This window comes from Anastrepha ludens, chromosome 4 (assembly GCF_028408465.1).
Source record: "Anastrepha ludens isolate Willacy chromosome 4, idAnaLude1.1, whole genome shotgun sequence".
NCBI lineage: Eukaryota > Metazoa > Arthropoda > Insecta > Diptera > Tephritidae > Anastrepha > Anastrepha ludens.
This window is the reverse complement of record NC_071500.1, coordinates 14,986,470-15,002,933: the sequence shown is the minus strand read 5'-3', so window position 1 is coordinate 15,002,933 and position 16,464 is coordinate 14,986,470. Positions and strand designations below refer to the sequence as shown.

Below are 16,464 nucleotides of genomic sequence, written 5' to 3'. Positions count from 1 at the left end.
GGCGCAGCAGCCGCCAAGGCATGGACAGACAAACACAAGTGCAAAGTGAATGAAATGTGCGACATACAGTATAAAATTGTGTTACACTATTTTAAGTTCTTCATTTGATTGGTTGGCTGTGTGGCATGCCGTAGACAACACCAACGTCATGTGGCGGTTGCAATTGCAACCGTCCGGTATGCGCGTGGCATGTTGATAAAGAGCGTTTCAATGCATCTTAGCTGCTGCAATTGTCTACTGTTGTGCATCGTGCCGTTTCAGTGTTGCACGTGTGCATTGCAACTTTCAAGTGCGTGCTTTTCGTGCTGACTTGCTGTTGCGTGCGACGGTATCGGGAATGTGGCACACCGGGCAGATGACACACCGGGCAATCTATTGGTCAGTGCCGATCAAAATGTCCACTTTGCAAAGTATAGTTCGAATAAAAGAGATTTGAATTGAATAACTTACATACATTAATATTTGTAGGTGTAATAGTTGACAAAGTCTCTCCGCCAAGTCCTTAGTGCAAGAGTACAACATCAGAAGGTTTAAGCACCTTATAAGTCTCGAAAAAAACCAGCTGAGAACGGTTAAAAGCATTCTTACGTGTTGTTGCAGATAGCGAAGGCTCGATATATGGCCGAGAGAATCCTGTCAAAGTACCAACACTTTGTTTTAATGTGGATTCTTACTTAGATTTCATCTGGATTAAGTATTGTGTGGAAGAGGGGGCGCAGGCGTGAAAGTGCATGCCTCGTGTTTAACTTGAATTCAATTAAGGCGGTCTGTGCCGATGAATAGTTTTCCTAGCATCTTCCATGCGGAAGTGAATGCCATATGGTTATGTGAAGAAATCAACTTAAAGTAGACAGAAACCTCTGGAATGAGCGAATTGCCATTCTGTGTGACTGTCAAGCAGCACTTAAGGGGGGAAACCAGTTTAGCCTTATCAAAAAATCTACTTTTTTTATTACATAAATTGTTAATATAACTACTCAAGAATATGTGGTAAAAATTTTAAAGCGAAATTCGCATTATTCCCGATTCTATGAGCTCTTAAGTGACTGCCCGTCGATTCCGCACCGGAGCGCGCGTTAGTTAGAACGACGTTTTTCTCGAAACTACTTTTTTTCAATTGGTGGGCACTCTAGTTCAAAAAGATATAGGCCAATTGTTATAAATTTTTTTCGGAGTATTCTTTATTCAATCCTAGTTCATATGAACCTAATTCTGGTATTAATAATAATAATAATAATTGGCGCGAACACTTCTGTTAGGTGTTTGGCCGAGCTCCTCCTCCTATTTTTGGTATGCGTCTTGATGTTGTTCCACAAATGGGGAGACCTACAGTTTCAAGCCGACTCCGAACGGCAGATATTTTTATGAGGAGCTTTTTCATGGCAGAAATACACTCGGAGGTTTGCCATTGCCTGCCGAGGGGCGACCGCTATTAGGAAAATGTTTCATAATATATTAATTTTGCTTTCACCGAGATTCGAACCAACGACCTCTCTGTGAGTTCCGAATGGTAATCACGCACCAACCCATTCAGCTACGGCGGCCGCCTGGTATTCTGGTATTATATTATCATTAAAAATATTTTTATAAGCAAAATGGATTAAAAAATATGGTATGAAAAAATTACATTGTGTTCAAGCGCCTCAAAGATATGCATTTTTCAATATTATTTTATCAAAATTAGGTTCATATTCTTAGGAAACATGTTGTTAACGAAAAAAAAAAATGTTGTTGCTTACGGAGAAAAATTGCAACTTCAGGAATGCCCACCAGCAAGGTACTCGAACTGCGATCGTCCATGGACAACACGCTCTAACGCCACTATTTCCGGCGCAAATGGATTGAAAGAATTTTAAAGTGTACTTACAAATATGAGTAAACTACCCTTCAAGTTTCTGATTATTCCTTCCTTGTTCAAAAAATTCACGAAGAACACCAAAATTTCAGCCTCCTAAACCGGTTTCCTCTCATAAAGCTCTGCCAACCTTTGAGGCTAAGTCTTCCTCGTGCATTGAGATGCTAAATTTGGTAGAAATGCACAATCGCATCCAGCGCATATAGGCCCTAGAACACAGAGGTATAACTGGGAACGAAGTAGCGGACGCATTGGCTAGATCTCGATAGAACGTGAAATAAGAAACAACGCATAATCAAGGAAAAGCTTAGAAGTGAAGAGACATGAGCTGGCAACAAACAATGAGGCTACGCCAGGCGAAGTCCTCACTCGGAGAGATATAATCAAAAGAGGTTTAGGCAATTCATAACGCGCCCTAATGACAAACTGAGAATGCTCACGGCCATTCCCACAGGTCACTGCAGATTGCGTAGTCATCTGCAAAGTATTGTAATACGATTTATTGACTGATGTCATTTCTGCGACCGGTCCGTGGAGATTTCAGCAGACCTTATTATCGAATATGACTTTATAGCGCGAAAAAGGTTGAGACTTCTCAGCCGAATGCGGCAGGAAGAGAGGCGCATGCGCTCAACCCAATCCAGCTCTGTCTTAGGTTTATTAAGAGAACACGGTTTTGATGAGGTACTGTGATGCGTAGATGGCACAAAAGACCATGAGATCGAAGTGTAAACATCAGTTTGATTCATTCATTCATATTGTCAGTATAGTACAATTGGTTAGTAAAAAATAAGGCGACTGTGAGAATGCCCCCTTGTAGGACTCCACTGACAGTTCATCCGGTCTTTCCTCATATGCAAAACAAAAATATCGGCCATACAAAATGGCCTAGAAGTGACTTCCTTGTAGATTACTGAAAGCTAAGTAAAATTGGGTAGCACTATACAAAAATTCTTAGATCTATACAGATCCTCATTGACATACATTTTTTCGTGACAATTTTTGGCAGTTTAATATTCAAAAAAAATTCTTGCAAAACTTCAATTGAAAAGACCCTAGATAGGCAAATCGGTACCTACCACCATCTTGTCGACTTCAAAGTTTGGTAACCCTACAAAAATGAAAATTAACTGAATTGCGCAATCGTAATATTCACGGATAAGTCTTTTTGGGCGAAAATTTCAACGAACTGTTAAGCAGCCAGGTAAAGTTCATGTTTAGGGCGGAGTTAGTTAACTGACAGAAATTGTGTTTAGTATTTTTTGTGATACCACCTTATTAAAAAAAATCCATGTTTTTAACGTTAGAAGAACTAAAGGAAGCAAAGACAAACATATCAGTTGAAAATCTTTGAAAACTTATTTCATCATAAAAAGGTTAGCTGCTGCTTCCGTCGATGTTGTAGGATGTGGAATAGCTGTGAGGATATTTCAAATTTTCTACTATGTTTACAGGAAAAGTGCATAGAATCTTGCGAAGTAAGTGCACAACAACTGTCAACGGAACCGTTAGCGGGGAGGAAAACATATAGCAGATGACTGTTAGCTTTGGTATTGATAGGCGGAGGATGTGGGCACGTGAGAGGAGCTCAAGCCTAAGAACAGACTTTTTCCTCCATCTCCTCTGGACCCTGCCAGTGCGGTGTAGTCACCGATCGTCATCGCCTAGCTCATCTAAAGGTAGGCCTAGGCCCAACTTGCTGTTTCGATAGGTTTGGTCCTGAAGGTTGCGTTTAAGAGGGCATGTGAATAGGTGGTTAGTATTGTGCCGAGTGCATTCACATGCCGGATATATGTATATCGAGAATATCGTTGTCGATTCTAGGTAAGTAGGAATTAACCTGCTACAATATCCAGACCTCAATTGAGCCAAAGTGACCATCGGAAAAATGGAGATAAAAACCATAAAAAATGATTTTTGGTATAATAACAATAATAATAATAATAACAATTAGCGCTTACACCCTTTGCCGGGTGTTTGGCCGAGCTTTTCCAAAAATTTAGAAACTTAGAGTTTCTGCCGCCTCCGAACGGCAGATGGTTTTTTTAAGAGGAGACTTTTCACCCGAAGGGCGGCCACAATTAGAAACAACATTTCTGTCATTTGGTGTTTCATTCCCGGCGATTCGAACCCATTCCACTTCGGCGGCTTTTCGCTTTTATTTTTCTCAAATTCAAGCTTGAGTCTTACACTTCAATAACCACATTTGCTAGGTCCAAGAACAAAATTAACAGTTTTTAATAAAATGAATTGCAAATTATTAAATTGTCTCGAGCTAAGCTCATAAAAAATCCTTTTTTTTTTTTGGTACGGGCAACTAGCAAGTATAGCACACAGACAACATTAAGTCCATTGTACTGCACTCGGGTACCCTTTTTAATTTCCTTTAAATATACCCGATCTCCGAAGAAATCTGTGTAAATGTTGTGGTGCCAAGGAGCCAAGGTGGTCGCTTCTTAACACATCAGTGCTAAAGACCTCAAGCCTGATTCAAGCATGCCTACCATTTCTATGAGAATAGGTGGTGGTTAGACTCCAGTAACGACATTAGAGGGTCGGGAGCTTAAGAAGGTAGTGAGAGTCCCCCGATGAATATTGTAGCAAAAATTCTGCAAATTTACACAAACCCTTCAAGTCGAGCGCCTATAAAATTCAATTTTATATCTTTATATTTTCAAAAACGTTTGTCAATTCTAAACTAAAGCAAAAATTACTGCAGATTTACAAACAACAATTGCCGGGAAATGGCTCTGCATGCGAAAGGTTGTTTGTATAGGGTGGGCCATGTAAAATTTACTTTTTGAATCGGCTATAAAAAAAAACTAATTAATATTTTTACAAACTTTTTTTTATTTTGAAGATTGAACATTGTCATTTATGAATAAAACATAATATCGTTCAAATGACTGCCACGATTGGCTTTACAGTAGGCCATTCGATGAACCTAATTTTTAAGCACATTTTCGATTGTTTGGGCTCCAATTTCATGAATGGCAACTTCGATTTCGTGTTTTAAAGCATCAATCGCCTCTGGATGGTTCGCATAGCATTTGTCCTTAACGGCTCCCCACAAAAAATAGTCCAACGGACTTAAATCACAGCTCCGAGGCGGCCAATTGATATCGGAATTTCGGCTGATTATTCGGTTTTCAAAAACGGTAGCCAAAAGTTCGAGTGTTGAAACCAAATGTCGTCCATGTCATCCTCTTCAATTTTTGGAAACAAAAACTCGCTGAGCATGTCACGGTAACGCTCGCCATTTACTGTAACCGCGGAAGAAGAAGAAGACTCACCACTTTGGAAATAGGTTTTCAATATTTCCCAATTTTGTTCAAGCGTATAGCGTCCCATTTCGTAAATGTCAAACCTTTAAGTAAATTGTGAACACATTTGACATGTCATTTATGTTACCATTCTTAAAAAAATAAATGGTTCAAAAAGCAAACGCTATATGGCCCACCCGTAAATCTGCAGTTTTTTTAACCTTCCAGTGAACGTCTCTGCATGTCAAGTGTCTGGCAACTTTATAATAAATTACTTAAAGGGTTAGGTGTAGCTAGAGGTCCGAAAAAATAATGATTTCCATTTTTTTTTTTTTGTTTTGCTAGTCAATTCTTTATTTTACAAATATAAAAGCATACCCACATACCATTACAGTGATCCTTACAAGTCCTTGGAGATTAATCTAAAATCAATCAGCCAAGAGAAACTAGTTTTATTAATGGATAATCTTAGGCCTGATCGTAGCTGTTTTTTTTAATTGACAATATGGTGACCTCAGGAAATATTTTTCAGATTTTCGAGAAAAAACCGACAATAATTAAAAATCGAAATATTTAAAGAAAAAAATCTTATTTTTAAGATATTATATTTTAAGAAAATGTAAAAAAAAATCAAATTTTTTGAAAATTCTGAATATCCCTAACCCCTTAAAAACTATAGACTCCGGATTGTACGGTTTTAAATTTTGAGATGGTGAAACACCCCTCTATCCCTCTCTACAACTTTTTTTTCAAAGCGTGTTATAGACTAAAGATTTCCTAAATTTTGGCAGCCGGGCTGTAAATTAGAAAATTACCATAAAAAATTTTGAGGTAAAACCACCTAAAAATAATTTTCTTCATGGTCGTCAGCGCACAAGCGGATCAATGCAATTCCGTATCAATTAATTTCAATTACCTTCAGTTTAAGGTACAAGCAAACAATCGGATAATAATTTTTAAATCTTTTGATTATAACTTTAATCTGGTATCACTGACATCAGAAAATGTATACGGTCCGGTATCACTAATAAACAGCTGACTCTGCAATGTAAATAAGAACTCAGCTGTTCTCCAAAGATAAACTATTGGTACTTGAAATTTCGTTCAACCAACTCTAAAAGAAACAAGAAAGCGAGTTGATATAAAAGTGGTAAAATAGGCAAATGGAGTTTTGTGCAAATATCCGTGAATTTTTGCCAAGATATGATGAAATTAAAAAAATATTACGAAATGGACCAGAAGCGGATAGTATTTTGCGCATGGCCATTGCAGACGTTGAGGACAAAAATGCAACGCCTGGGTTTAACGAGGAAGTGTACTACCTTGTCAACAGCCTAGCGGACAATTATTGGGAGCGCATACACACAGGTCACTTTAGTGCTGTACCACTTGAAGTGCGTAAAATCTATGCTTTAGCCAATTATTTCAAAGTAAGTTAAGATGCATCATTATTTAAAATCTACTATTGCAAATCCTTAAAAGATTTTTTACCTACTTAGCGAAAGTGTTTCCCAACCGCAACTAATGCGATGCTCTGAAGTACTTGATGAGGCTATACTTATTGGATGCACTCACGGGTTATATGTGAATAGTGATGATTTTCAAGCCCAACTAACGAGCCATATTAGCAAATCCTTAGGTAAGCAACAATTACGTGAACGCTAAACTTACAAACATACAATTTTTCCTTTCAGAAGATTATCCAAGCAGTGATCTTCCCATTATAGAAGAGCTTAAACGTGAACAATGCAAGTGTGATATACCAGTTTTAGATTGCCCTTCAGTTGAAGATTTTCGCACAAAATGCTTTATGACGCAACAACCCGCATTGCTGCTCAACACAATCGCCCATTGGCCAGCTATGCAGAAATGGCGCAATCTCAACTACCTACATAAATTAGCCGGTAACCGAACAGTCCCTATTGAAATTGGTGCCATTTACACGGCAGATGAGTGGTCTCAGCAGCTAGTAAAAATACAAGATTTTCTACGCCGCCAGTTCACTCAAAATAGTAGTAAAGAAATAGAATATTTAGCACAGCATGAGCTCTTCGACCAAATACCCGCACTTAAAGCAGACATACGTGTACCAGATTATTGTACTTTGCGTTCCAATAAGAATTGTACAAACGTAGAGAATGTGTCTATTAAAGCTTGGCTGGGTCCTAAAAATACCATATCACCGTTGCATTATGATCCTGAACACAATTTACTATGTCAAGTTTTTGGCAAAAAGCAAATTATTTTGGCGGCACCGACTGATACTCCAAAGTTGTATGCACATGATTCGGAGATGCTTTGTAATACCTCGCAATTGGACGCAACTCGTCTAGACTTTGACCGCTTCCCGCTAGCAGCAGAAGTATCCTTTTATAATGTTACTTTGCAAGCAGGCGATTGCCTCTACATACCACCGAAATGGTGGCATTATGTACGTGCTGAGAGCGAGAGCTTTTCTGTTAGTTTCTGGTGGTCATAAGCATAGAAATAAAATATGTTTATTGTGGCAAACTTATATTTGAATCCGATTATAGCAACAAATATAAAATAATGCATATTTGTTCCTTGGGTATCTGCTACAAATTATTTACTAAAGATTTAACATTTTGTGATAGTATTTTATCGTTATCAATACTCAAAATATTTCAGTTGCAAACAAAGAAATTAATTCAATTTTGCCAACGAAAATGTGGAGATTCAAAATACTAAAGCACTTAAGGAGTTATATACAGTTAGAATTGTCAAAAAATCGATTTTTTTTATTTTTTTGCTTAATTTACATATATTTAAGAATACACATAGAAAATTTAATATCGTTCCGGTGAATATTTTCGAAGTTACATGCAAATTTAAAAAGGCGTTTCAGTGCAAGGCAAACTTTAAACGCGTTTTTCTCAGCTATTTTCAACCGATTAGTCTCAAATTTTAACACGAGCATCTTAAATATATATTTTAGTAATTAATTAAAGATTTTTTCTCACCGATAAAAATAATTTTTTTTATAAACAATTTAAGGCCTAAATTTTGGTCAAAATTCGATTTTTTTTTTTTTTTTTGAGAAACCGCCTTTTTGTCAAAAAAAATGTATGTTGATTATTACTTCAATTTAACATTACTTTCACGAAATCTGTTTGGTTTTTTAATTTCAGAGAATCCAGTTCAGAGATATAGTGGTCACGTCTTTTTTGCGACGAGATCACGGAGATCAGCTCTAGCTCCTTTCCAAATAAATATTTTTACCAATACTTAGTATTAAAATACAATTAAAAGATAACATAATAGGTGTACAAATTTTTAGATCAATAAATTAAAAAGTTTTCCCAGAAAAACTTCTGGAAAATTCGCTTTTTTTTTGGCCTTCTAACTGTATGTAACCCCTTAAAATATATAAAACGTAAAGTTATGCATTGGCATGAAAAAAACGTATTTGTTCTTCAGTAGACATTACTTAACTGTTTCATACATACATATATGTACATACATAATGTCTTTAAAAATTAGCTGATGTGTACTAAGCAGTGAATCATCACCGCACAAAACGTTTTATCTGGCAGAAAAATACAGACAGCTGGTTTGATATGCATAAGTGCAAGGGTTGATTACTAGTGTATGTTACTCATCAAGAATTTTGGCAAACTTTTAAGTTATAATATTATATAAAATTTATTATAATCAAAATGTAGCACTCTATTTCCTATGAAGAATAAAGTTTGTCCCATTGAAAATCACGCGAATTACTCGAAGACTAAACACACTTGAATACTATGAAATGTTGGCACACCAATTGAAACATATGCATATATTTGTATTTATAATTCAAATTTTATTTATATAAAAAGAAAGTATAAGTTATTATGTAAGAAAGTGTTAACCAACACGCTAAAGATAAACTCTTAACAAAACTACAAAACAATTTCAAACAATTTTGATCTTTTAGAATACGCTTTTTTTTTAATATATATAAAAATATATGTGCAGATTATATATAAGTTAGTACCACAAATTATTCGCTTTCCCTCTCATACAATTTTTAATTCAAGTCCATTTGTAATGTTTTATACAAGTCTCCCTTTTTTCCAAATATTAAACGGCATATACGACAAAGAGCTTCGTTGCAGCTGCTACTATAATTGGGTAAGTGGTGTTGCATGAAGTGAAGATTTATAATATATTTCGTTTTATTAGTTTTTTCTTAAATGAATTAATATGTTGGCGCTATTTGCTTTTCTAATCATCTTTCTCGCCTCCTTTGCCGCTACTAATGTCGCTGATGGTGATCTTTTTCTGTAATTTGCTGTACTCATCAGTCAATCTGTCGTATTCCTTGTTCAAACTTTCAGCTTGTGACTTCAAAGCTTCCTTATCTTTCTTTTCACGATTCAAGTCGGCGGTGAGTTCTTGCACCTTTTTGCGCAACTCATTAAGCTGAAAGTGATATAAATTTTAGAGCGATTCTTTTTTTATTTTTTATTTGAAGATATAACCGACATTTTGAATGCCTGTGTTATGGAATTTCTAAAGTTCCTTTAAATATACTGTTACATGTAGTTCAAGAAATCAACCTTGATCTTTAGCTGAGGCTGGCACAGAGTCCTTGTACACGTCTCCGCAATTTTAAAATCTGTGCAAGATACCCCGAAGGAGTAAACGAAGAAAGGAGTAGACGAAATAATTAGATTCGGAAAGTAGAACTTTGTTTGCGAGGGCAATTTTACAGGCGCCAGAAGCATTAAGAAACCTTAGTGTAGTACATATCCGAAAATCCGTTTAGACGATCCAATTGCTAAAATCTCTTAACAAAAAGTTGTATATACGGGTATGTGCTGCAAGTCACGCGCCTACATTCCGAAACGGAATTGGAAAATCTCAGGAATTTAGATTGACGCCTCCAAAATGATAACGTTTGGAAAAACAGAATATGAAGCGCGCCAGTGTAATTAACATGTTTAAAACAATTTTGGGATACCTGAAGTGATAAGCTGCTTTGACGAGACCCACATCAAATGAGCGAAACAGCGCGACATTTACATATATTTAAATGGGGAAACGTTGTTGTAGCGTCAGTGTGATAATGGTAAGCAGGGCAAGATTCTGTTTAAAATTTATTCACTATAAAACGAAGCGGTCTCTGTTATAGTTATGCATTACAATCACTTATGTTCCTACATTATCGCGAGTAATTTGATGAAATATCGCAATATAAACTACTGACGTATGCTAAGCAGTTATTGTTGGTGAGCCTGCTGAAAATAAAAGAATTTACCAACTGCAGTGACGAATATCTGAAATGATTAAATTTCCAGTTTTTTTTTTTTTTAATTTTTCACTAATTTTGCGTAACCACTGCTTCGCAAAATGAGAAAAACTGGCTATTTCGATTTCTGGCCCATGTCAAATCATTACAATTTAATGTCAGCTCGTTCTCGGTGACAACTTCATGCGAAATCGAATTACAGCACATACCCGATATATATATACTTTACAGCATAAACTTATTCTTATATTCAGGGGGCAGGTATTGGTTAATGTATTTGAGCAAGCGATTTCCAAAATATTTGTAAAGCATCATTGAGTACATGTACATATGTAAAAAATTCAAAAAGTACATTACTCGGCAAAAATGTTCGTAAACAATGTGAATCCACAACTTTCGGTACAAGAACTCATATTTATACAGCCACAAGTCAAAACAGAAAACAAAATAATGTAACCAAAAGCTAGAACATTGTAGTATTCCACTCACCTCAGTCAATGTGCTGTCCTCAGTGGCTTCCTTCGCCTTCTCAGTGCTCTTTTCAGCCATTAAGGTACGAGCTGCTGCTGTGGCACTTTGCGCTTGCTTCAATGAAGCCTCACTCTGTGCCAACAAATTCGCCTGCGCTGAAATCAACGTCACTAGACGACGTATGACCAATACAAGGAATATAGCAAAACCAGAAATGTAGAAGTTGCGTTGTGCACGGAAAAGTCGCATACTGTGCTGCATTTCAACATTCAAATGTTCGTGTCCGCCGGCCTCATGGGTCGAGTACTTCCGCATTTCACGAATGGCATCCAATAGGAATAAAATTAAAACACCCATGATAAGGAAGAAATAAAGATGCGCCTGTTGGGCCAGCATTGCAAGGAACTTGGATTTGAATAGGCGGTTCCATTTGTGAGGACTTGCTATGGGCAAAACCAACAGCAAAACTACCACAATTTCTGCATACAGAAAAGAGGCAATCAAAGTCCAGACGAGACTCATTTTGCTGGTGATTGGTTATTTTATAGGCTTCTGGAACACTTTCTCTTTCAGTTGCTGAGCTGTAAAACAGGTGCTGACTAAAATAAAACAGTTTTTTATAAATTCCCTGTACGGTGTGCAGGCACGAATTACTTTTCTTTTGTACTATTTTTAGCTTATTGCCCTAGTAATGTAAATTTCTTACTTTTTATAGATTAATATTTGTGAAAATTTAGAACTGCGCTGCTTCTTTTTTCGCTGCTTCGATTGAAGTTCAGTCGATGATGTGTATTTTCTTCAGGCCAAATCACCATATGAATAGCTGCCTCGCTTTCTCAGCAAATTAAAAAGACCATACAATTAGTCTGAGTGGGACAAGTGTATGTTTGCCGGCAAATATTTGCATTTCATCTTTGCATTGGTCAGGGTTGTATGCATGATGGAAAGAATAATGAGATGGCGCCTATCGCCCGTTACTTTGCGCTCAGCGAATTTGACAACTAGTTACGTGTTTTAGCTCCAGTATGGCCAGATTACCATTTTCGTAACTTAATTTAGCATTTTTTTTTGTTATTTTTATTATTTTTTGTCTCGGAGTTTTAGTTCTTTCTTCATGACATTTTTCTAGCTGTTCTAATTAAAATGTCATGTTTATAATTTTGTAAAATATACATTTTTTAATAATTATTTAAATAATTCACTCAGTTTTATTTAGCTTTACTTTTTTTAACATCTGGTGGCATTGCCAGCGAGTGCAGGTGTTGTTGGTGTTCTTCTGCTTTCGGCACTCAAATCTCTCTCTCACTACTGCAGTGTTGCCTAGCTTTGGATATAAAAACGCATTAAAATGCCCATTCAAAGAAAATAACCCAACAAATTTTTATTGAATCACTTAAAGAACTTTGTATGCGTGACAAATTGTCTTTAAAATGTGCGTTTTTTTAAATAAATGTGTTATGCTTATGTACAAATTAATTTATGAGTTTTTTTTGTTAAGCGAGACTCTTTTGTTAAGGGAACGGCTTTTTTGCTATATTTGAAGTTATGTAACTAGATAAGGTACTCTTTTTGTAAAAGGGTCAGTATGGTTTCTTTAGTATTTTCTTGTTTATTTTTACAATGAATATAACTCTTAATGTCCTATGTCTCACTAAGGATTGATGACCGGAAGAAACGATTACACCTCTATGGTTTTAATTCGCATTCAATAAATTCAAAGGCTTTTTAAAATGTGTAAAAAAGTTTTCAATCTTAAGAAAAGTTGAGAGAGGGGCATTTAATATTTTTGCATAACCTTAAATGGAGCCAAAAATTAAATTTGCACTTTCAAATTATCAAATTTTATAAGAGTAAAAAAAAATTCATTAGCACTAAAATCTTCTCAGAGTGACCTTTTATAACATTTTTTCTTTAATAATACAGTTTTTTTTAACTTACAGTTTCGGTAGCTTTAAATTAAACGCAAAAAGAAACAAACACGAAACTTCAAAATTTTCGCATTTTCGGTATAAAAAAGCACTAAATTTATTGCGAAGAGCAAATGGTTGGCAATACTGCACAACTCAGCAAACGTGACGTCACGTACGCTCTGATGGGCGCAATCTTCTTTCTATCATTATTGGGTTGTATGTAGATGAGCAATAGTAACCCGTTTTTGTAACTATTCTCCAAAATATATCGATTAAAATAGTCGATTTCACCCGAACAAGAATAAGCCGAATTGATCGATAACCGTAGGTCACAACTGACGTGTTCGATTACAGTAAAAAATATGTGATTGGTTTGTAACCGTATGATGTAATATATAATCGATCATTATTCTCACTTGGTCTTAAGGTTCTGACATCACACATTTCGTTTCTTATATATGTGATTACTTCAAAACGAGTGCTAACAATGAGTTGTGTAAGACCATTTGCCCAATATCATCTTAATTGAAAATCCTGCAGTTTTTATTTCCGTGAATTAATGCTCCTATATTAACTTTAATAATAAAGTTGATTTGGTGTACTTGGCGGAATTCACGGAAGACACCTTCGCCGCTCTTACCATTCCCACTGATGTACGTGTAGGCGGCTCACTTCTTTCCTGCTGGAAAGCTCTGGAATATACGTCCTAATGTCCTGCAACTTCACCTCTTGTAGCCCTACTCCTCCTAAGGTCCTTGTCGTTCCCAACCAAGCATAATTACAAGGCAATTTATTTTGAATCCTTCAGTTGACAGTTCCAGGCAGATTATCTCGCCCGCCTTTCTCGCTTTTTCATTGCGAGGAAAATCCATGGCGACCTATTTACCATGAGGAATGGCGACCTATTTACGAAGGAGTCCAAACAGCAGCTAAAGATCTAAGTCAACGTTACATATAAATTTCTTTTATATAAATCCGGATCGTTCCGGCAACATAGTACCGGATGTTGTCGATAGATCCTTTCACAATGACATTATACTATAACAGAGGAATTGTAGAGACGATTTCTTTGGAGAAAATCCTAACCATACTTTGCCTAAAATTGTTCACGCTTAACTTAACAAACAATTGTAGGCTAATATGGCAACATTAAAAAATATCAACAAAACATGCGCCGATAAAAACGTCCATCGATCAAATAATTTTAAAATATCAAATTGCTGGGAAGTCGTCAAGGTAATCGAATATATTTTGCCCACATTTTAAAGGGGTTTATTGCACAAGCCCTTAGAAGCTGACGTGCATAGAGTTCAACATGTCCTACGAAACTTGGCTAAACTACTTACGAAGCGCTGAAAAGCATTCTATGATTAGCGGTCGCTGTCGGAAGGTTTTCTATAAATTCCCTGATGGCCAGCAAATGTCTGAGGAATACAGTATGGATACAGGCATTGTGCAGCGAAGAGCATGGCGAAAGTGTAAACAACTGATGGGGGAACCAGAATGGGAAATTGAATTGGGAGAAACGCCCCACCCGATTAACCAATGCATAGGTGACGGCGATGTAAACTCGGCTAATGACTTTACTCTTTCAGAAAGTAACTGCTCACCGAATTTAACTAAACGCATCACAAAGAAAAACATAGAGTGGCGTATACGTAATTTACCATATCCCATTGAAGTGTACCAAGTTAGTGCAGATCCGGAAAAAGGCTCAATCGTTGTGCGGACCACTAATAAAAAGTACTACAAAGTGATCCCTGTGCCTGAGCTGGGCCGATGTAAACTGCTTCCATCTCAAGCAAATATTTTCACTCACCATCAGTACAATACACTAATTATAACATATAGCAAACCGCCGTTATTAAATGAAATGGAGGCGCAGGTTTTGCTATTATTAAAGGACGTCAAAACAGAAACGGATATGGAGGATTTACTGCAGGGGCTTTTAGCGAAATAAAAATACTTCAGTTTTTTTAATACTTATATGATATTTATGTACTATTTGTAATGTATTTGAAACATCTATTGCAGGTAATAAATTTTCTGCTGACGTTAGAGATCTAATTGTTATACCGAAAGGGCAAATTTATTTTTTATGTAAATTCGCGGTTAAATCGGTTAATGCTGGTGTGGAAGCAGTAAAGGATTGGTATTCGAAAGAAGGTAGCTCAAGCGGTGTTAAAGATGGTATCTCATCGTTGTCGTTGAAATAAAAAGCTGGTTTGTCCCCTGCACTCCTAGCCCGTATATTTTGTGGCTGCGGGATTGGCGTAGTCGTAACATTCATATGTGCCTTGGCGGAAGCTGCTCTTTCAATACTAGCATTCGAATTTGGTCTAAAATCGTTAGCTTCTTTACTGTTCGGGTGCTTCATTGGTGATAGGTTAAGTTTAACATCAAATTCTCGTACTGTTCTGTCAATGGATTTGCCTACTGACTGTGCGTTAAGATTGCTGTCAGTTCTCAATAACATAACTGGTGGAGCAGCCAGTGGCACAATTTCCCTGTGCTTCAAACGCTCGTGTTGTTGTTTGTGCATTTGTATTTGGCATAATTTTCGCTGATATTCCCATTTTTGCGTATTTAGCAACTCCACAGATTTTGGCATTAATGCAGATTTAAATGCATCTTGCAGATATATTAAAGAGGTTTCTACAGCCTTGTAAGCGTCGTCATATCGATGTCGCCGGAGAAAGCGATTAGCCCGCCGCTCATGAAAATGCGCCTGGAAGCCACTTTTGTTAAAACTATGCAGATATATGGAAACAATTTCTTTATTCTCACCAAATTTAAAGGAGCGTAGTCCATGGCTTCTGCTTTTAAATAAATTGTCTAAGAATTCTGTTCATTTATTAAACGAATGTGATAACTACAACTATTTACGCAGTGTAAAAAATTTGTATAAATATCTGAATCCTTCCAGGGTTGTATTGGGACTTACGCAAGTATGTACAAACACGGTTGCAACATTTGGGCAAAACTGTTCCCGTAATTTTTCGTTGGCCTCCTGGAGCGGTTCTTATAAAATATGTAAAATATTTAATATAATTTTGCAGAGTTCTTAATTAAATTTATATTGGGTTCATAGTTTTTGAGGTGTAAGAGTATTGTTTATACATACATATACTTATATAATATGTACAGAAAGGTAAAGAAGTATTATTTTTATATGTATTTTATTTTAAATAAAATATTTATTTTTCAGCCATAACTAGTGAAAAGGTAACAAGATCTAAGTAGAAAAGGAAATTTATTTGTTAAAGAGAAAAATTGATATTTTAAATCAGCCAAATACTGGTAAGAAATCAACATAAATGTTAAATGAATACTCCTACAACGCGGAACCAATCGCCAGTGTTATGGGGGGATTACTGTAAATATTTGATCGCGTTGGGCTCTAGGTGCTCAAGAATCATAGATAACAAGATTGCGCTTTTCGATTTTGTTATTACATCATCTCTTCAAATAAATAGACAAAAGAAAGATGAAGAGTAAGGGAAGCATGAAATAAGTTGTTTTCGGAGGGCGCCACCTTCAATATTCTGTACACTGGGACATAACAATTCATTTAGATTTAAAAACATAAGTTTCAAAAGTAATTACAATGCAATTTTTATAAATATTCCCACCTACCTTAGGGTAACCATCTCTTTTTCTGAAAAGTACAATTTTTATATGAGTTTCTGTATTTGTGGGCGACAAGTCGGC

General features: G+C 36.3%; 4 protein-coding genes across 9 annotated transcripts; 2 read left to right on the top strand and 2 right to left on the bottom strand.

The window, feature by feature from the left end:
- The first annotated feature begins 6,170 nt into the window (after positions 1–6,170).
- On the top strand, positions 6,171–8,810 carry LOC128860286 (bifunctional peptidase and arginyl-hydroxylase JMJD5). 2 transcript variants are annotated; one of them, XM_054097710.1, is made up of 3 exons: positions 6,171–6,548; positions 6,601–6,757; positions 6,816–8,810. In XM_054097710.1, exons 1-3 carry the CDS (start codon positions 6,282–6,284, stop codon positions 7,595–7,597), a joined length of 1,206 nt encoding a protein of 401 aa, XP_053953685.1. In that variant the 5' UTR covers positions 6,171–6,281; the 3' UTR covers positions 7,598–8,810. The 2 variants fall into 2 exon arrangements, with proteins under 2 accessions (XP_053953685.1, XP_053953684.1); XM_054097709.1 differs by having other exon boundaries at positions 6,813–8,810.
- Positions 8,811–8,916: 106 nt separating this feature from the next.
- On the bottom strand, positions 8,917–11,662 carry LOC128860287 (B-cell receptor-associated protein 31). 5 transcript variants are annotated; one of them, XM_054097716.1, is made up of 3 exons: positions 11,498–11,662; positions 10,862–11,442; positions 8,917–9,543 (listed from the first exon to the last, which is right to left on the bottom strand). In XM_054097716.1, the coding sequence occupies exons 2-3, from the start codon at positions 11,363–11,365 to the stop codon at positions 9,346–9,348; spliced, it is 702 nt and encodes a 233-aa protein (XP_053953691.1). In that variant the 5' UTR covers positions 11,366–11,442; positions 11,498–11,662; the 3' UTR covers positions 8,917–9,345. The 5 variants fall into 5 exon arrangements, with proteins under 5 accessions (XP_053953691.1, XP_053953690.1, XP_053953689.1 ...); XM_054097715.1 differs by having other exon boundaries at positions 10,862–11,471; positions 11,550–11,662; XM_054097714.1 differs by having other exon boundaries at positions 11,550–11,662.
- Positions 11,663–13,891: 2,229 nt separating this feature from the next.
- On the top strand, positions 13,892–14,834 carry LOC128859639 (protein DPCD). The gene has a single exon (XM_054096603.1). The coding sequence runs from the start codon at positions 14,069–14,071 to the stop codon at positions 14,711–14,713; it is 645 nt and encodes a 214-aa protein (XP_053952578.1). The 5' UTR covers positions 13,892–14,068; the 3' UTR covers positions 14,714–14,834.
- Positions 14,749–15,692, bottom strand: LOC128859638 (uncharacterized). The gene is made up of 2 exons (XM_054096602.1): positions 15,541–15,692; positions 14,749–15,481 (listed from the first exon to the last, which is right to left on the bottom strand). The coding sequence occupies exons 1-2, from the start codon at positions 15,562–15,564 to the stop codon at positions 14,843–14,845; spliced, it is 663 nt and encodes a 220-aa protein (XP_053952577.1). The 5' UTR covers positions 15,565–15,692; the 3' UTR covers positions 14,749–14,842.
- Positions 15,693–16,464: the final 772 nt, after the last annotated feature.